Source organism: Hylobates moloch, unplaced genomic scaffold (assembly GCF_009828535.3).
Source record: "Hylobates moloch isolate HMO894 unplaced genomic scaffold, HMol_V3 SCAFFOLD_14, whole genome shotgun sequence".
In the NCBI taxonomy this organism is placed as follows: Eukaryota; Metazoa; Chordata; class Mammalia; order Primates; family Hylobatidae; genus Hylobates; species Hylobates moloch.
In genome coordinates, this window is record NW_026652289.1 from 54,011,355 (window position 1) to 54,031,447 (window position 20,093).

General features: G+C 57.5%; 1 protein-coding gene and 1 long non-coding RNA gene across 6 annotated transcripts in view; one reads left to right on the forward strand and one right to left on the reverse strand.

The window, feature by feature from the left end:
- CLK3 (CDC like kinase 3) overlaps positions 1 to 20,093 on the reverse strand; it is a 33,484-nt gene that overhangs the window by 11,373 nt on the left and 2,018 nt on the right. Inside the window, exons 2-6 of one of the 5 annotated variants that reach the window (XM_058427983.1) lie at positions 18,280 to 18,414; positions 17,097 to 17,163; positions 14,632 to 15,284; positions 11,316 to 11,465; positions 8,349 to 8,491 (exon numbers count right to left, since the gene is read on the reverse strand). Coding sequence is in view for 1 of the 5 variants with exons in the window: in XM_032174919.2 (XP_032030810.1) it covers positions 2,950 to 3,393 (444 nt within the window). In the remaining 4 variants the exon portion in view is untranslated. Of the gene's footprint in view, positions 1 to 2,898; positions 2,916 to 2,949; positions 3,663 to 8,348; positions 8,492 to 11,315; positions 11,466 to 13,939; positions 14,079 to 14,631; positions 15,285 to 17,096; positions 17,588 to 18,279; positions 18,415 to 20,093 lie in introns of those variants that run through there. The other 4 variants (XM_058427984.1, XM_058427985.1, XM_032174919.2 and 1 more) reach the window with 4 other exon arrangements.
- LOC131381237 (uncharacterized) lies at positions 9,247 to 11,643 on the forward strand. The gene is made up of 3 exons (XR_009209851.1): positions 9,247 to 10,139; positions 10,610 to 10,807; positions 11,339 to 11,643. It is a non-coding gene; the product is annotated as an uncharacterized LOC131381237 (long non-coding RNA).

Sequence of the window (20,093 nt, forward strand, 5' to 3'; positions counted from 1 at the left end):
GGGGTCCCATGAAGTGAATGCTCTGTAAAGCCAGAGGCCAAAGGGCTGTACACGGGAGGAGAGGGCTCAAAGCCCCCAAGTTTGAGAAGCTGAACGCTGTCTGGCTAGGGCCCTGAACTGGACCCCACTTAAGGGAGTAAGGACCACAAGTGAGCATGAGGAGCCACAAAAGAGACGAGAAGAGCGGCCCTTGGAGAAAGAGGCACACAGTCCTCACAAACATTCCATAGCCCTCCTCAGGGTCAACCCAAGGAGACGTGGACCCAGGGGGTCTGTCCAGCCCTTGCTGGCTCATCCTGGGTCTCAGCACTGGGAAGGATGCCAGGGTCCTCAGAGTATCCAACTTTCTTGCCAGAGGCCCATTTAGCACCCTTTTAGACCCCCACAGTGCCCTGCCAGGTGCCTTGCCTTTATCCAACAGTACCGTTACTGTCCCTTCTTCTAGCTCTCCAGCTCTAGTATCCTACCCTCCGCATATCCCAGGATAGCCAGAGGGTTAGCCGTCTGGCAGGTGAAAGAGCCCCACCTCACTATCCCTGTTCAGTGAGGACTTATATCCACCACATGAAATTGCCAGGCTGGATCCACCACCAGCAGAGAAAGCTGGCTATGTGAGGCCAGCAACCTGCTCCACCCATACGTGAACCCCTGACTGCCTCCATGGAGCCAGCCTTCTTCCCAACACTCACACCTGGCCACAGCCAACCTCCAGTCATGGTCAGTCCTGAGCTTGCCTGGCCAAGCACATTTTGTACAAACCTACTGAGGCTGCCCCATCTCACCAGCAGGGTCTGTCAGGAGAAGAGCAGCATAGAACAGCTCCCCATGCTTGAGCAGGACAGTGAGGCCTATGTGACCAAACCCCTGGGAGCCTCTCCGTGTCCCTAAGAAAGCCCTCCATCTCCCCACTAACTTGTCTTCCCCCGTGTACCTGGGAAGTCTTTGGAGATAAATATTTTGTAAAGTCACCTCCCCAAAAGCTTTGGTAATCAGCTGACTAATGTTTCACTGTTTTCCTGCAATTACTCTGGGTCAGGTGCCCAAGCTATGGAATGAAAGCAGTAACTCACACCCACTAATTGACCCAGAAGATGCTCTATTGGCCAGGGCATATATCGTGCCACAAGGCAACTATGGTCCTGCCCATCCTCACTGGGCAGAGCTGGAGGACACGGTCACGGTCACACCAGGCCAAAGACTACCTCCTGGGACCTAGAAGATTCTTATGTCCATACATATTCACATCAATGGAAAGCAAAATTTCAGTCATATAGATGTCAATCTGAATCATGGCATGCCACTTCTAGCTGTGTGCCTTTGAACAAATTATTACACTACTCTGACCGTCAGCTTCGTCTTGCAACAAGGGAATAGTAATCTCTCACGAGGTTCTGTAAGGATTAAATATGTCTCTCCTATAAGTGAAATGCCTAGCACAGCTTTGTGCCCACAGAGGTACTAGTGGCAGCTTTTCATGAACATTTGAAAGTTCCAGGTAACACTTCAGGGCTGTGTTAAATGCCTTACAGACATTTTATAAGTCCCTTCCAAGGAAACTGGGAGGCGAGAGCTCTGGCAGAAAACTAAACTGAATCCTAGTGCTGTCACATACCAGCCTCACGACCTTAGACAAGTCACTCTAGGCCTTGGTTAGCATGCCTGGAAAATGGAGATAACCTCTCCCAGCCAGGCAAAAGAGATGACAAGGATGAGAGTTATAAGGTACCACACACAAAGCAATAATAAGAGTATCCTTCCTTTAACACATTCTAGGCAAGTAAAATATTGGAAATAGCAGATATCATCCTCCCAGCCAGGGCTCTAGGGCCCATTTTTCAATTATCTCTGATTCTCTAAAACCTCAGCAAACAGCTTGTTTAAAAAGCAGCTAAAGGCCACAATTATGCTTTGGGAAGCTCTGCTCTGCACAATGAGGAAAAAGGTGATGTGAGGGAAACCAAGCCAAGGATGTCAACTTTGAGCACAGGCCTTGTCGGCTTCTCATTTGCTGTTCCCGGCCAGGGAACTGGGCTGACTAGAAGTGCAGCCAGCCAGGTCAGCGGCTGCCCTCCCGGATTCCAGCCACCCCAGCACCCATGGTTATTTTTGGCTGGCACTGCCCTACCACTGCAACCTCAAACCTGCCACCTCGCAAGCCTCCACCACCAACGGGTGAAACGCTCCTCCTTTTCAAGGGCATCAAGGAGGGAAGCTGGAAGGCCGCCAACTCCGCCTCTGATGGGGGCCTGGTTCAGGCAATTTCCACCCCAGCTCCACATCAGGGCACTCACACCCGGAACTAAAGCTAGAGACTCCCGGGCGGGACGGAGGAGCAGCCAGGGGATTTGTACTGTCAGCTTGGCCTAGCCCATCCTCCGGGCTGGAGTGGCTCCATCACCACAACAAAATACACAGGAGGGCCTGCGCCCTCGTTCGCATCCCTTCCTGCCGCCCCAGGTCCCGGGGGTCTCAGAGTCCCATCCCCTGTAACCGCCACCAGCGGCGCCGAGGGGAGACCCGGGGGCAGAGGGAAAGCCGGACTGGGCCAGAATCAAACTCCAGGCCGCCAAGGGAGGAGTCGTCTGCGGACCAAGCCTGAAGCCAGGGGTAGGGGAGGGGTCTGAAGGGCCTCTCTAGCTATTCTACGTCCGACCGCGACCCCATTCCGCGGGCAGGCACAGAGCCGAAACTGGACCTTTGAGCGGCCCCAGAGGCCCTTCAGGCTCCGCCTTCAACACCGTGGGATCGAGGTCAGGGTCTGCAGTGACCGCCCTCCGGGGCAGAAGCAGCGGGTCAGGGGTGAGAGGTCGGGCCGCGGCCCGATATGGGCCGAAGAGAAGAAAGAAAGGGAGTAGGCCGAGACCGAATGGCACCAGCGCGCCTGCCCCGCCGACTCACCCCCGGCCGCCGCTGCCGCTGTCGCCGCCGCGGGCCCCAGCCCACACTTACCGTCTCCCAGGCTCCGGCTGCAGCTAGGCCCCACTCCCCGCTCCGAGCGCCTCTTCCGCTTCCGGCTGCGACCTCCGCCCGTGGCAGCCCCGCCCCCTCGCGTGACGCAGCCGTCGCCAGCCCCGGCTCGACCCGGCTCGGAGGCCTGGCCGCTCTAGCCCCCGACTCGAAGGCTCCGGGGCACCATCCCTCTCCGCTCCGGTGGGCGCCGCGGCCTCGGAGACTAGTTCCGGGAGGGCCGAGGGGACGAGCCTGGCCCGGCCCGCCTCCCGCCGTGTCGCGGCGCACGTAGGTCCCCCGACCTGACAGGTGCGCGGCCCGGGCCGGCTGGGCTCTCAGAGCCGAGAGGTGGGGCCCCGACCCGGCCGCGGGACTGGGCCCGCTCCGCCACCCCGACCCCGCGTGGTCCGCCAACTCCCTCCTGCGCGCGGAGAGGACGGGCATTGTTCTCGGGGCCCCGGAGAGCGCGAGAGCGGCCTGAGGTCTGTGCGCCGGGGCTCGAGAAGGCGGACGCGACTCCGCTTGCGCGAAACGAGCGAACGACACATTATTATCTTGGTGTGTGCGGGTTTTTTGAAAGCCATGGTGGCGCTCCCAGCTCGCCAGTGCGTGCGGGGCAGTTTCTGGGAAGATACCCTAGAGCTACTCCGGCGGGGCCTGTCGGCGGGGCCGGAGTCTGGAGGGAGGAGATCCCCTCTCCTTGAGCCCCCTCATGTGGAGCGGCTTCCTGGCGGCCTGCGTGGCCTCTCAGTTAAGACTCCCCCGCCAGACAAAAGCCCCGCCGGCTGCGTCTCCGGGCCACTGGACAGCCCCATTTTGCAGAGGCCTCGAGCGTGGGGTCACCAAAATCCCTGACACATACTGTCCCGCGCCAGATCGGACAGGATTACGAGGCCCCACTTTCCAGATGAGAAAACTGAGGTGGAAGGCCGGGCGCGGTGGCTCACGCCTGTAATCCCAGCACTTTGGGAGGCCGAGGCGGGCGGATCACAAGATCAGGAGATCGAGACCATCCTGGCTAACACGGTGAAACCCCGTCTCTACTAAAAATACAAAAAACTAGCTGGGCGAGGTGGCAGGCGCCTGTAGTCCCAGCTATGCGGGAGGCTGAGGCAGGAGAATGGCGTGAACCCCGGGGGGCGGAGCTTGCAGTGAGCCGAGATCGCGCCACTGCACTCCAGCCTGGGTGAAAGAGCGAGACTCCGTCTCAAAAAAAAAAAAAAAAAAAAGAGAGAAAACTGAGGTGGGGATCTTTTGAGAGACCCCACTGTGAGCGTGCGCGTCCCGCCCGGTCTGGGAGTGGCGTCCCCGGCCTCGCGAGCGTCGCATAGTGAAGCGACAGGGCGTGGCGCCTAATTGTCCCCACGCCACGCGAGGGCTAGAAACCCGCAGTCCGGACGGACCATCCCTCCAGGCACCGCCCCCTCTTCGGGACCGAGGGTTTCCCCAGCACCGCCCCGGCGGCCGCCGGCCAGCCGCGGCCCCGCCCATACCCCCTCCCCGCGGGGCTGGGCCCGCCCCTGGCACGGAGAGGTGTCGCAGGGGAGTCCCCCCTTCCGAGCTGCGGCTGCGCCTCAAGTCCTTCGCCAACGGCTCTCCCTGAAACGGGGGTCTCAAGTCGTGATTTGTAGGAGTGTTTAGTATCCCCCAAATCTCTGCCAGCTCCACCACGGCTACCCGAAGTAAACAATAGAAGCTAATTCAAAACTGGGTCCGCTTCCAAAAAATTACAAAAATTAGCGGGACTGGGTGGCGCATGCCTGTAGTTCCAGCTCCTTGCAGGGGACTGAGGCAGGAGGATCGCTTGATCCCAGGAGGTTGAGATTGCAGTGAGCTATGGTCACACCACTGCACTCCAGCCTGGGCGACAGAGGGAGACCCTGTCTCAAAAAACAAACAAACAAACAAAAAATCGGCCAAGCGCGGTGGTTCACCCCTCTAATCCCAGTACTTTGGGAGGCTGAGGTGGATGGATCACCTGAGGTCAGGAGTTCGAGACCAGTCTGGCCAACATGGCGAAACCCCGTCTCTACTAAAAATACAAAAATTAGCTAGACGTGGTGGTACGCGCCTGTAGTCCCAGCTGCTCGGGAGGCTGAGGTGGGAGAATCACTTAAACCCGGGAGGCAGAGATTGCAGTGAGCCGAGATCGCGCCACTTCACTGCAGCCTGCGCAAAAGAGCAAAACTCCGGCCGGGCGCGGTGGCTCACGCCTGTAATCCCAGCACTTTGGGAGGCCGAGGCGGGCAGATCACGAGGTCAGGAGATCGAGGCCATCCTGGCTAACACGGTGAAACCCTGTCTCTATAAAAATACAAAAAATTAGCTGGGCGAGGTGGCGGGCGCCTGTAGCCCCAGCTACTCGGGAGGCTGAGGCAGGAGAATGGCGGGGGGCAGGGCCTGCAGTAAGCTGAGATCGCACCACTGCACTCCAGCCTGGGCGACAGCAAGACTCCGTCTCAAAAAAAAAAAAAAAAGAGCAAAACTCCGTCTCAAAAAAGAAAGGAGCCGCTTCAGTGTACAGTGGGTGACCCAGATTGGCTGCTGAGGTCCTGCCCTGTAAGGTCCTATCTCAAAAGCTGAAGATTTTGAAAAATCCCAGGCCATCTGAGATGCCATTCCTGCCTGGTCCCCATGGCCTTGGCCACACTAGCCAAGTTCCATCGCAGGGTTTCATCAGCTCAGATGAGGTGGGAGGCCTCTGTGGTGTCTCCTCCTCCCACCACTTAGTGTTGCCTGAGTTTCCATGGCTCCAGGATACTAGCCCTGAGGGATGGATGTTCTCAGAGAAGCTCCTGTCCCCAGCCCTGCCCTGAGCTCCAGGCTCTGATAGGATAAGTTAGTCTACCTTCCCACCAAACCGCCCACCACTGAGAATCCAGGAGTCCCTACCTCCCAGTCACGAAGCAACTCTCTTTTTCTGAGGTGGAATAGAAGCCATCTCCCAGCTCTCTCCCTCTCCACACTTTGCAGCCTGGAGGCCATCCTGCCTGAGATTCTACCCTTAGAACTTCATTCTTTTGTGGCTTTCACACCTTTCAGACACTTGGAGAAAGATCTGCCCCCAGGTGAGGTTTGGGTAATTCCTCCACTCCCATCCCCACCACAGAGGAGGCTTGCTCCACCTCCACTGCCCCTCAGGCCCAAGCTCCTGTCTCCATCCTCAGCCTCTGTGGAGTTGAGGTCTGCAGCATATCTCAAGGGCACCGGGGAGGTGCCGCTGCCCTGCATCCTCCCAAACCCCACAGCTCCTCTCACCCGTCTTGGTCTCCCTTTTGCCCCCCACCTCCACTTCCACCAAGCTTAAGGCTCAGCTCACTGCCCACCAGGCCCAGCTGCTCTGATGTCCTCCTTGTTCTATTGTCCTTACTGTCTCCTCTGTGTGCCTCATCTGACTTTGCCTTCTCTGGAGGCAGTTAATTCACCTCTGAGCTTTGGCCCCAGGGTCACCTCCCTGGAAAGCCTTCCTGGGGCTGCCCTGGCCTGCCCCCCTGCTCAGGACAATCTGGCCTGCATGTGCACTCCATTCTGTGGACCATGAGCCCCTCCCAGACCAAGGTGGGCACAGCTCAGCTTCTCACTAAGGGCAGGGGGCTGCCATGGAAAGCCTGTCACTTCTTTTTTTTTTTTTTTTTTTTGAGACGGAGTCTCGCTCTGTCGCCCAGGCTGGAGTGCAGTGGCGCGCTCTCGGCTCACTGCAAGCTCCGCCTCCCGGGTTCACGCCATTCTCCTGTCTCAGCCTCTCCGAGTAGCTGGGACTACAGGCGCCCGCCACTACGCCCGGCTAATTTTTTTTGTATTTTTAGTAGAGACGGGGTTTCACCGTGGTCTCGATCTCCTGACCTCGTGATCCGCCCGCCTCGGCCTCCCAAAGTGCTGGGATTACAAGCGTGAGCCACCGCGCCCGGCCTAGCCTGTCACTTCTGACTGGCAAGACAGAGTGCTCAGGTAGAGTGGCATTGTGGGAGCTGTACCCAGTATGGGAGGTGGGGGCCAGTCCTCATGGTCCGTCTTAGAGGTCTTGTGTGGCAGTGACATTTTGGAGGGGCCTGCAGGAGCCTGGGCCTGGAGTAAGGGGAGAGGAGAGTCAAGCTGTCCAGTGGGGAGAAGGCCTGGTGGGCGATGGTGCCATCCTGAAGGCAACATCAAGCTGTCCAGTGGGGAGAAGGCCTGAGAATGTTAGGAGTAGGGAGGTCAGGGTGGGGGTAGTAGAGGTGCCAGGTGTACCCACTGCTTAGGTGAAGACAACTCCTGTGCCCTTTCAGAGCCAGGGCAGGGTGCCTCATGCCCAGGGTTGGGAGTTGGGAGGCAGTGGACTTGGGCCCAGACCCTAGAGGTGAGGAGGGTGATGGTGAGGGGTGTAGGGATGGCAACACTGGCAGAACAGCCCCTGTCTACCCTCTGACCTCCCTCACCAAGCTGGTGGGTGAGAGGTCCGTCAGGGCCTCCATCTTACAGCTGAAGCTATGGAAGCCAGAGAGGTACCTGAGCAGTGACTTGACTTAAGGGCTCTGACCCCCACATCATAGCTAAACTGTGGTGGCCCCCAAATGCTCCCCTGCCATTTCCAGACTTCCACACTGGAAGGGGGAACGTGGCTGTGGTGCAGACAGTGTTGGGTGGGGATTGCAGTTCCTCACGGGACTCCCTGCCGGACTTGGGCACCAGTTTCCCCTCAGGAGTGCCTGCTGCGCCTCCCCAGACCAGCTGCTGCGAAGATAATGGGGTTTGTGTTTAGCAAGTGGCCACCCCCGCAGCACCCACAGCTCATGGAAACCACTGAGAATTGAGAACTGTTTAGTGGAGTTGAGGCTGGTGTTTAGTGAAGTTCCAATCACCAGGAGACTTTCGGGCCAGAGGATCAGGGTTGAAGGGTTTTAGTGCATGCTCAGCCACAGGGCCTCAGTTCTGAGTCTGAGAAGAGGCCTCAGAGCCTGGTGCTTTGGGAAGCCAAGACTGCCCCAGCTCCAGGATCTGTCCTGCTCTCAGGGCCCACTGAGGCAGAGCCCATGGACTTGATGCCCAGCCCTGCCCGCTGTCTCCGGAACTCCATTTCCTCGGGGCATTGGACCGTGTCTGCCCACCAAGCCCCACTGAAGGGTGCAGGTGAGCATAGGGAAGTTGGGCACGGCAGCCCCCTGGGGCCTGGGCTGAAGTCTGGCTCCTCTCTGCCTGGCAGGTGCTCCAACAGGGCCCCCGAGCGGGACTGGAGGTGGTCAGAGAAGGACCTGTGGGAGCAGCTGGCAGAAAGCAGGCGGCAGAGGGCCGAGCTGGCAAGCCATCTTCGGGCAGTGCTGGAGGCCCTGTCGGAGCAAGCCCTGGTGCTGCAGAGGCAGGAGCACAAGCTGGGACTTGGCTGGTCCCTAAAGCAGAAAGTGAGGCCCTGTCCTCCTCCATACCTTCTTCCTGGGCTTTCTGTAGCTGAAAGGAGGTCCCCTGAGCTAGCAAGATCCTGTTAGCAGGCTGAAGCTCCAGAATGCCCAGAGCTGGTGTCCACATCTGGTGCCATATTCTCAGGGAGGCTTGCCGGGGTCTGAGGCACCTAGAGGAGAAAGGGAAATGGAGTCTCCAGCAAGGCTGCAGTGTTGAACAGAGATGTCTCTGAATGGTGCCCCTGGAAGGGTGCAGGGTGTTGCCTGAGAGGCATATGCTGGGGGTGGCTAGGGACACCGCTGGAGGTGAAGGAAGGGCCAGGGTCCCTGTGGCCCCCCCAGGGAGAATCTGAGGGAGGCAGGGGCTGGTTTTAGCTCCATAGACTGAAGAGCTTTCTTAGAAGCCCAATCTCCCTGAGTGAAACAGGCGATCCCGAGAGAGGGGGAGGGAGATGGCTGTACAGGCTGAGGGCTCTTGGGAAGGTTACCAGGATCTTTGCCTCATGTGAGGGTAGGAAAGGGACACCGTGTGATGGCCCAGTTACGCAAGCCTTCAGTGAATGCGTGTCTTAGCTCACAGCTGGCCCACCTGGAGCTACTGCTCCCTACCAGGCCTGGGGGACCCTTGGGACCCAGTTGACAACCTCATGTCTGCCTGCCCTTTAGCATGCCACAGCAGTCCTGCTGGCCTCCACCCTGAAGCCGTCAGCAGCTGGAGAGCAGCTGGAGAGGCGGTGTATCTCGGGCCCAGCTGGAGGCAGAGGATGCACAGCTGGAGCCTGTCGTGATAGATAACAGCCGAAAGCAGCCCCTCAGGGCCCCAGAGCACAGTCCCTTGTGTATAAGCCAGGGCATGGGTCCATGTTGGGTTGTCAGCTGGGCTGCTGGCTGCCAGTCCACCTGCGTTATCAGAGGCTGCAGACACTGCCCTGCCTGGTGGGAGGCAGGGAAGCTAGGCCTACCTATCTGAGGCTCTGTGCTGCCTTCAGCCCTCCCACTCAGCCTCCTCCTAGCAGGTGGAGTGCTCCCTGGCCTGCCTGGAGCAGGAGAGGCACCAGATGCAAGGATCCCAGGGACAGGCTGAGTGGAGGAGGCCAGACCAGGACATAGAAGACAAGTGAGTGGGGCTGGGCTGTTGGGGAGGGGTGGGGTGGCAGGGAACAGGTAGACCATCCCTTCTACCCACAGGATCCTGCTGCTGCAGACAGAAGTGGAAAAGGCCTAGCGGCATTTGGACCAGATGACCCAACAGCCTGTTGGCCCAGAGCCCAGCCTGGGGATCCCCCAAGTGGGTGCATGGCAGGCCCTGAGCACTGGCCCTGCCGTACCTTTGACCCTGCCCTACACTTTATTTTCTGGTCCTCATTATTGGAGCATTATCTAGAGAAGGAGGGCAGCACAGGGGCTTAGTCCAGCCAAGAGAGGGATCCTCTTCCAACATTTGGGAATACCCTGGGATCATTCAGTGACTTCCCTCCTGGTTCAGATGGGAAAACTGAGACCAGAGGGCAGAGGAGAGCTTGTTCAGAGTCATAACTTGAGTTGGGGCCAGGACCCTGCCACAACATGCCCTGAGGCATCAACAGTCTGCCAAGACCACCCCAGTGTGGTCTGGAAGCTGGAAGGAGACCCCAGGATTCTGGACCAAGTGTATCTACAGGAGATGCTGGTGCCAGGCCTGCAGATCCAAGAGCAGAGCTGGGATGGAGGCAGGGCCCAGGAGCTTCGGGACCCAGAGTCTCCATGCCAGCAGCTAAGACCCCTGCCCAGGCTCAGGACACAGTCTGTCTGCAGGAGCAGTTGCTGATACTCACTGAGGTTGGTCAAGACAGCTGGCAGGGCAGCCCCACAGGAAAGGGAATCTGGGCATTAGCTGATCCAGGCCATGCCCATCTGTACCGGGGGCAGAGGCAAGGGAGCCTGGGCCCTGTTCCTGGGGGATTCCAATGTAGGGCGAGGGGCTCTAGGGGCACAGAGGAAAGGAGAATGACCAGGAGAGACAGATTCTAGCAGGGCGTCCACACAGTGAGACTCCAGAGAGCACCATCCTCATCCTCACATAACTGGCCCCCCTGCTAGTGTGCAGCCAGGCACTGGTCCAGAGTCGTAGCCTGGAGCGTAGAGGAGCCCCTGCGGGCTGGGGTGGTCAGAGAGGCCTCCTGGAAGGGCTGAGGCCCAAAGGAAGTGGAGTTCAGGGCCTCTGAGAAGGGGCTGCATGGGTAAAGGCTGGAGCCCCACAACCCTGGTGGAGGCTGAGCCACAATTTGGTGGGGTGGGGATCTCCCCAGGTGAACAAGAGACTCAGAAGAGCTGGGCCGGAGCCACCAGCAACTAGGGGCCTGCTTGGAGCAGCTGCAGCATCTGCAGGGAGAGCAGACGGTGTTGGGGGGCCGTGTGCAGGCCCTGGAGGCAGAGCACACCTGGCTACTTCGGGAGAAGGTGGTGCTGCAAGCAGCACTGGGTGTGGCCCTGGGCCAAGAGTCCTGGTAGGTGGCTGCTTGGGCCCATCCTCATAGTGTCCAAGTCAGGCCGGGGTGGGTGCTCTGTTCTCACCGTGGGTGAGATGGCCCTCTCAGCAGGCGGTGGGCCAGTCTCTGTCACCAGCTGGCTGAGGGGGAATGGCCCAGAGCCCTAAACCCGGAATCACACGACCAGAGCCAGTCTCCCTCCCCCAGGTATCAGTGCTCCTGGTTGTCACATTCTGGCTCTTTTATGGGGTGGGAAATCTTTCAGCTTCAAGAAGTCCTGTCTTGCCTACACATGGCCAAGCCCCTCCTGCTGGCCCAGGGGCAGGTGGGAGGTGGGGGTGAGATGACCTTAGTTGCTGGGTGCAAGTCAGGGTGATTGGGAGTAGAAGTGCCCAGTACAAAGGGGTTCTGTGTGTGCAGGGAGCCATGAAAGAGGCATCTCTGCCTCACTCCCCCTCCTAGTTCATAAGACATAATAATCATTGAAAGGGAGTGGGGTGGGGGTGATCTGGGGTCCATGCTGTACCTGGACTGCCCCATTTCTTCCAGTACACTCCAGGTCCCGGAGGTACCAGTGCCCCTCAGGAAACAGCTAGAGGCACAAGAATCACATCGCGGGCTTCACGAGGAGATGGCTGAGTACTGGAAGGCACGCTGGCACCAGGTGGCAGTTGCCCTGAAATTTAAAGAGGAGGAACTGCAGAGACTCCAGAGGCAGAGTGGGACCTGGCCTCCCCAGGTGGGCACTGTCTCCCTCCTTCTTCTCCACCCCCACAACCCTGTTCTCCCCATTGTCTTCCCCACTGCCCAGTCTTTCCCATACAAACCAATTAGTCTTTTACCGCTCCTTAGGATGCCCCCATCTTGATCCTATACTTCCTTCCCATTTTCTGCCTCTTCATCATCATGCCTCATCATTCTCCATCCATGTTTTCAGCATGCATTTATTGAGCATCTGCTACATGCCTGGCCCTCTTCTGTGTGCAGAAGCAATGTCAAATCAGATCACTCCTTGTCCTCAACAGCTTATGGTTTGGGGGCACCCGGTAATTGAGTAAGCAATTATTTATTTGTTATTGATTGATTTATAATTGATTGATTGATTGCATCAGGGTCTCTGTCACCCAGACTGAAGTGCAGTGGTGCAATCATAGCTCACTGCAGCTTCGAACTCCTGGACTCAAGTGATCCTCCTGCCTCAGGTAGCTGGGACTGCAGGCACGCATCACCATGCCTGGCTAAGTTTTTTTTTTTTTTTTGGAGAGATGGGGACCTCACTACATTGCCCAGGGTAGTCTTGAACTCCTGACCTCAAGCAGTTCTCCCACCTTAGCCTCCCAAAGTGCTGAGACTACAGGCATGAGCCACTGTGCCTATTTTGCAAGTAATAATTTAATGTGCCAAATGAGGGAAGAGGCACAGTGGGAGCTGGTTAAGGGGTGGCAGATAGGAGAGTCCCTCCCAGAGAAGGGGTTTCTGAGCCTCTGAACCCTCACACAAGGATGGACAGGCATTTTCCAGGAGGAGAGAGGGAATGAAGGGCATTTCAGCAAGAGGAAACTGCACGTGCATATACCCAGAGAGACAGGGGAGGAGTGTTGTAAATAATCCCTGATCCGATTGAGAAGGAGAGTGGGTGAGGGGGTTACTATGGACATGGGACAGGGGCCAGATCTACGGTTTAGATGTCCCAGCTCCTGTCCACCTGACTTCATCTCCAGCTTGGTGGCTGCCTTCTCCTGGTCAGCATCCCTTAGTCTCCTAGGCAAGTGTTATGTGTGCATGGGCAGACAGACACACAGACATGCATGCACACACACACACCCAAGATACACATCAGACATGTGCAGACACCCCCAGATATGCACACACAGAGACACAGAGAGAGATACAGACACCAACGAGGTGCCTGGGAGCCATAGGGAAGTAGTGTTCTAAGGACCCCATGTGGGATCCACGCTCTGCCACAAGGCCCCTGACTGAAGCTGATCTGCTGATCTTGATGGAAGGAAAAGGAGAGAAAGCTTAGCTGGCCCTGGGCCTCATAAAGGCTGAGTTGGTCTAAATCAGTGTATCTCAAACGGGTACACAGCTGTGCTCAGAGGGGGCTGTTCCTTAAGTCTGCAGTGTAGGCCGGGCGCGGTGGCTCACGCTTGTAATCCCAGCACTTTGGGAGGCCGAGGCGGGCGGATCACGAGGTCAGGAGTTCGAGACCACGGTGAAACCCCGTCTCTACTAAAAATACAAAAAAAATTAGCCGGGCGTGGTGGCGGGCCCCTGTAGTCCCAGCTACTCGGAGAGGCTGAGGCAGGAGAATGGCGTGAACCCGGGAGGCAGAGCTTGCAGTGAGCAGAGATCGCACCACTGCACTCCAGCCTGGGTGACAGAGCGAGACTCCGTCTCAAAAAAAAAATAATAATAAAATAAAATAAAAAAAAAAATAAAAAAGTCTGCAGTGTAGTCTGCCACTATGTATTTGTACAGAGGAAAATCTCAGCTGTTTTTTTTTTTCTATTTCTCAAACCAGACCCTTGAGGGTCAGAGGAAATATCCTCAGGGCCTGGATGGGCTATATTCTTTGGTCAAGTCTGAGGACTTGCAGTGGACAATGTCAGTGAGAAGGTAGTGGAGTGACAGAGGGCTGGGCCCTCGGCAGATTCGTCTCCTTGCAGGAAGTGGTGCTAGGTGAGCCGGATGCACTTAACTGCACATGATGCATAAGCCAGTGCCAATTTGGGCTCCACGTGCAGGGCCTTCCAGCCCCTCGGAGACTGTCCAGGCCATTTCTACTCCCTTCCTGGACCCCTAGAAGGCCAACCCAGGACTCACCTTCTACAGGCAGGTGGGGACCCTGGGCTCTGGGCCTATCCAGCAAGGATGGCCTAAAATGCAGACCCTGGGTCCTGGGCAGGTGGTCCTGTGCAGAGTGGCTTATGGACCAGCCTAGCAGTGCACTTCCAGCAGGGCGAGGCTCTTGGAGATGGGGCAGCAGCTGGATAGGGTCTGGATGAAGCCATATTGCATCAACGTCCGGCTGGCCAGGGGGTTCAAGGGCTCAGAACCCAGTGCTCCCAGGGCCTCTGGCATGCTCCACTTCTAGTCCCATCCCCAGCCTCAAGCTCCTCCACCCAACCCTCTCTGGGTCTGTACCTCAGTCTGTCTTCAATCCCAGGATTCAGTAGTCTGCACTGTCCTCAGATTAGTGGCTAAGATTGTGGGCTTAAATCTTGGCTCCACGATATACTAGCTGTGTGACCTTGGGCAGTTCCTCTGCCTCTCTGGGCCTTATCTGTAAAAGTGAAAATAACAGTTATCGGCCGGGCGCGGTGGCTCACGCTTGTAATCCCAGCACTTTGGGAGGCCGAGGCGGGCGGATCACGAGGTCAGGAGATCGAGACCACGGTGAAACCCCCTCTCTACTAAAAATACAAAAAAAAAATTAGCCGGGCGTGGTGGCGGGCGCCTGTAGTCCCAGCTACTCGGAGAGGCTGAGGCAGGAGAATGGCGTGAACCCGGGAGGCGGAGCTTGCAGTGAGCCGAGACTGCGCCACTGCACTCCAGCCTGGGCGACAGAGCAAGACTCCGTCTCAAAAAAAAAAAAAAAAAAAAAAAAAAAAAAAAAAAAAAAAGAAAATAACAGTTATCCTCCCTGAATGGGTGCCTAAGAGGGTGACATTTGACAAGCACGTGAAAACACATGGTATTCAGTCATGAAGCGTTAGCCACTATGATTGTACAGTTCCTGCTGCTGCAGGTGTGGCTGCTTTGAGGAGAAAGTTCTCCTCGAAGTCAGGGTCCTTTTGGGGCCAGAGAGCTGCCACATGGGGCTGGATCCCACTTACCCTCTGTGAGTTTGCTAGGGCTGTGATAACAAAGTGCTGCAGATGGTAGCTTCAACGGCAGGCATTCATTGTCTCTTGGTTCTGAAGGCTGAAGTTCAGGTCAGGGTGTTGGCAGGGTTGGTTCCTCCTGAGGGCTGTGAGGGAGGGTCTGTTCTAGGCCTTGTCCCCAGCTTCTGGTGCTTTGCCAGCAGGCTTTGACATTCCTCCGGGATGTCCGTGTGGCGTCTCCCTCTGTGTGTGCCTGTGTCCACATTTCTCCTTTGTATAGTCACCTTGGATGAAAGCCCAGCTTATTGACTTCATTTTAGTCTGATTACCTCTGTAACGATTCTGTCTCATTAGGAGGTACTGGGGACATCAGTATATCTTTTTTTGTTGTTGCTGGGGATACAGTTCAACCCAGAATGCCTCCAATTTGCTTCCTGCTATTTTCCTGGCTGGGTGATTTGGTTTGGCTGTGACTTGGGACCTCAGGCCCCCAGATGCTCCCTCTTGCTTTTCCCATCATGTAACTGCAGGACCCTCACACAGCTGCAGAGAGGCCAGAGTGCACGCAGGAGGAGCTGCTGTGAGTCTGGGCGGGCACTGTCCAGTGAGCCAGGGAGGGCAGGCCGGGGCCCAGGAGGAGATCCGCTTCCCTCTGCAGGCTGGACCTGCCCAAACCCAAAAGCCAGGGTGAGGGTTTCTGCAGGCTCAGAAGAGAGGATGGGGGAGCAGGGCCCCTATATGGGGATGCAGCCTGCCCCTCCCCGGCCAGCCACAGCAGCAGGATGCAGGCTCTGGAGAGGGAGCATGACCAGATGGCTGCTGGGATCCAGAGGCGAAAGGTGGGCAGGAGCTGGGCTGCCTAGGGTGGTGTGAGGTGGCCCCGCCTGCAGTCAGGTCCCCCAAGGAACCCCTCCTAAGGACCCTAAAACTCTCCCCAAGCCTGAAGTCAGGGGCCTTGTGCAATAAAGTGGAGGCCCGGGCTGTGCCACAGCCACAGCTCTTCTCATGGGGCCTCAGCTTCCTGTGTATTTAATGGGTACCACGCTCCCCACCCTGGCCCTGAGTACTGGGGAGCTCAGGCCCAGGGGTGTGGGGCCTCCAGGGTTACTATGGCCCATCTGTCCGTGAACAGAAAGGGCACTGCCCTCCAGCTTGAGCTGGGTGCCTGTGGACAGGAGCAGGACTTTGGCTGCCACTGGCACCAGAACCCTCAGCACCAGCTGCTAGGAGTGAGGGTTGGGTGCCCCCAGGTCAAGGTGGCCTGAGCCTGCCCACCCAAGGACAGGGACATAAGAATCTGGACAATCCTGCCAGCCTGAAGGGAGGGCAGCCACCCTGGAGCAGCCCAAGTGCTCCTGAGTCCTTTCCACCTACCCTCTGTCCAGAGGGCAGACCCCAGCAGAGACCCCAGGCCAGCCCCCAGAGTCTGCAAATGGAAGGTGGGTCCCACTTCACCCCTGCCCCACCCAGCCCACTGTGGCTTCTTCTGGGTACTACACAGGCATTTACCTGAGTGGGCACTAGCCAAGCCCCACCCACACACCTCCAGCCCCACAGCCTGTGGGTGGGGCCGCTGAGAATCCTCACTGGCCGGTAAAGCTACGGGTTCCACAAACACTGATGGCACTGGGGCAGTCCCACCTCTGCCACAACCTGGCCAGTGGCCTTGGCCAAGCCCCTCACTGCTCTGGGGCTCAGGTTCCATCTGTACATTGGGTGTGGTGCCGGGGGCACTCTGGGGAGCTCTGACACTCAGTGATCCTATGACCCTGTTCAGTTTACTCACTGGGTCACTGTCCCTGCGTCAGTCTCCCCAGCTCTATAGAACTGGGCCTGTGCCCCTCCTGAGTTACCCAGTGGCCTTGGTGGAGCTAATGATGCACAGAACACAGAATGGGGTGGGGGCAAGAGGACAGGGTCCTGCTGTCCCTGCCACACCCCAGCAGCGTTTCTGCCTCCCATCCCCCAGGAGCTGTGGGAGCCCAGGTCTGCCAAGGAGCTGGAGTCTGCAGTGTGGACTCCACCAGAGGCCAATGGGTGAGCTCAAGGGCCAACTGGGGTGGAGCTGGGACAGCCCCATCCAGGGGTGAGAGCTGGTGTGGGGCAGCCCTGGTTGCCCTCCCTGAGATCAGGCTGGATGGACGTGAGACCTCCCAGGCAGAGAACTTGGCTCTGGTCTCCCATTGCCACATGGACTGGGCCCTCTGGAACCACACTGGGCCCTTGTTTCCAGGAGCTGGAGGAGCTGAGACAGGGGCCATGTGAAGTGAAGGCAGGGCCTGGGCCGGGGGGCAGGGGATGGAGTAGGAAGCCTGGCTTGTTGGAACCAATGAATCAGGATGGGGGTTCTCCACTGAGCACCGAGGACTCAGCCTAGACTTATCCCAGGCCTGGAACCCCGGCTGCCCTGTCCTCGTACAACCTCAGCGTGTCCCTGAGAGGGGACTAGGCATCACTCCTTGGCAGGGTGGACTCACCAACTGAAGTGATGAAACAAGTGCGTTGGGGAGCGAGGCTTTGCAGGTCCAGCCCTGTGCAGGGACCCTGGGAAGGATGTGGAGATGGAGTGTGATGTGAGGCCTGCCCTCAGGAGCTCCTGGGCTAGGCAGTGCTATCCATATGGGGAGCGCTGCGGAACTCAGGATAAAAGAGGGAAGTGAAGGATCAGGGGTTCAGGGCAAGTGTTCTGGACTTCAGTCACCTGCACAGCTTGGAGGGGAAGGTGAGCCCTCTTGCCCCCTCCCCTGGTGCTGTTCCGTCAGCACTACACCTGATGCCGCCATGGTGGGCTCTTTGGGGCAAAGAACAGTCCCTAGGAAGGCCCCTGTGAGGCTGGAGCTCTGAATCCAAGGGGGGACGAAGTTCTTGGGGAGGCTCCAGATCAAGACATGTGCCAGCCCCACCCTCCTCCATCACAGACTTCTTTGCAGGAGGTGGGTTCAGAGCTGGATGAGATGCAGACTGAGCTCGAGAAGGTCTGCAATGTGCTGGAAGCTCAAGATTCAGAGCTGAGAGCTCAGCAGTGGGCCCTGGAGGCTGCCCAGGACCAGGTGCTCAGCAGCTACCCCCCTGCACTGTGTTCTGACTGGCCTGCATGGCTCCCACAGGCTCCCCCATGCCCGATCCCTGGTGCCTGCCGCATGGTGCCCACGATGGTCTTGATCTTTCCTTCCCCACACTCTGTCACTCAAGTTCCTCCCAAGCCCTCGCTGCCCATGGGGAGGGCTCAGCCTGGAATGTGCTCACTGCTTCCCCCCACCCACCTCCAAGCTGGTGGAGACCCTCCCTGAGAAACTGAGGCTGCAGCAGCAGCTGAAAAGGAGCTGGTAAAGAAGCAGTGACCGCGGGGTGAGGGGTGCCTGCATCTGAGGGGCTCTTCGGGGAGAAACCCCACCATCCCTCCCAGAGATGCTCCTCAGCCCCCACAGCTCTCCCTCTTCTCTGAGAACCTGGGGCAGGGGGGCAGGGGCATTTAGGGACATGTTGTGGAGGCTGCCCTCTCATCCCCTCAGGGGTTAGGACGGGTGGGGCTAAGCAGCGGCCTGAGGCCTGATCTATCTCCTGGTCTGCCTTCTCCTCTCTGAAGAGGGGAAGCCAGGAGAAGCAGCAGCAGGAGGGGGTCTGGCAGGGTGGGCTGTGGGGCACAGGGAATCAGATTACCTGGGCCCCTGGACCTGTAGCAATGGATGGAAGGAGTGGCCGTAGAACCGAGAAGTCTTACACTTCACTCTCCACCACTCCCCAGCTTGGCGAGCATGAGCATGTCTTGCCTTCACTAAGCCTCAGTATCCTTCTCTGTAAAATGGGAACACAGTATCTGTGACACGGGATTGATGTGAGGATGACATGGGACACAGTGCACCAGGGACGGTGCCTGTGTTCTCCGTCCTTCTCAGTTTCTCCTGTATCTGGGGTCCAGTTACGCTGAGTCAGTACCTAAGTCATAAAACCACGTGTATGTGCCCAGGGGCGGCTGCATACGGGCTTTAGTCACAAAGCCTTTTTTTTTTTTTTTTTTTTTTTTGAGATGGAGTTTTGCTCTTGTTGCCCAGGCTAGAGTGCAATGGCGTGATCTCGGCTCACCGCAACCTCTGCCTCCTGGGTTCAAGCGATTCTCCTGCCTCAGCCTCCCAACTAGCTGGGATTACAGGCATGTGCCACCACACCCAGCTAATTTTGTATTTTTAGTAGAGATGGGGTTTCTCCTTGTTGGTCAGGCTGGTCTCGAACTCCTGACCTCAGGTGATCTGCCCGCCTTGGCCTCCCAAAGTGCTAGGATTACAGGCGTGAGCCACCGTGCCAAGCACAAAGCCTATTTTATGCAATGTTCAATCCATAAGGCTTTGTTTGCACTTCTTGTGATATTCAGGAAATAGTTTGATGTAATGCAGAGCTGCCAGTGACAGACAATACAGCACATTACCCAGGCTGACAACAGCTACTGGCTTGTGCTTAAATACCATTTCATTCTGACTGAGGTCATCATCTTTGAGCTCCTGCAATGAGGAGCTCAATAGGGTGGGGGATGCTGTCCTTTGCCTCAGGTGCTCTTTGGGGGCTTTAATAAAAGAGGGTCAGAGCCGCCGATGGGGTCTAGGAGACCCTAAGAGTTCTGACGGTCAGGCTGAGAATTGTGTCCTCAGGAAGCGGGAGCTGCTGCAGGTCTGAGCACGAAGGGCTCCAGCACCAGGACAGGAGCCTCCAGCCACCTCCACCTTGCAGCCCCTGAAGGTAGCATATGGGGACCCTCTAGATGGGGTGGGGAGTGACCTCTGCCCAGTTCCTTTCTGTCCCATGGCCTTCCCATCTGCAGGTTGTAGAGGGGAAACAGAAGGCTAGAAAGGCCTTTCCAGCTCAGGCTTTTACTGGTTCTAAATGGATTCCTGAGCTGGCCTCCCCGTCCCTGAACAGAGCGGAAGCTACCCCCTGCCCTGCCTCTCTGACCCCCATGGTATCAGCCTCTGTCTCATCTGCCCCCAGATCCCAGCCATGGCCCTGGAGCCCAAAGAAGGGCATCTGAGAAAAGTTGGAAGCCAGGGGCAGTGCCCAGGCAGTGTAGAAACTGTGCCCAGAGCCAGCAGGAGGCAGATTCACAGCCTCACTCTGCAGCTCAAGAGATTGAGGTCAGGCCCTGCATCCCCGCCCAGTGAGCTGAAGGGTCCTGGCATAGAGAAGCTGGATTGAGAGGCCTCAGTGAGTTGGGCACGGTGGCTCACACCTGCAATCCTAGCACTTTAGGAGGCTGAGGCAGGTGGATCACTTGAGGCCAGGAGTTCAAGAACAGCCTGGTTAACATGGGGAAACTCTGTTTCCACTAAAAAATACAAAATTAGCTGGGCGTGGTGGCACGTGCTTGTAATCCCAACTACTCAGGAGGCTGAGGCAGGAGAATCGCTTGAACCCAGGAGGTGGAGGTTGCAGTGAGCCAAGATGGCACTACTGCACTCCAGCCTGGGTAAGAGTGAGACTCTGTC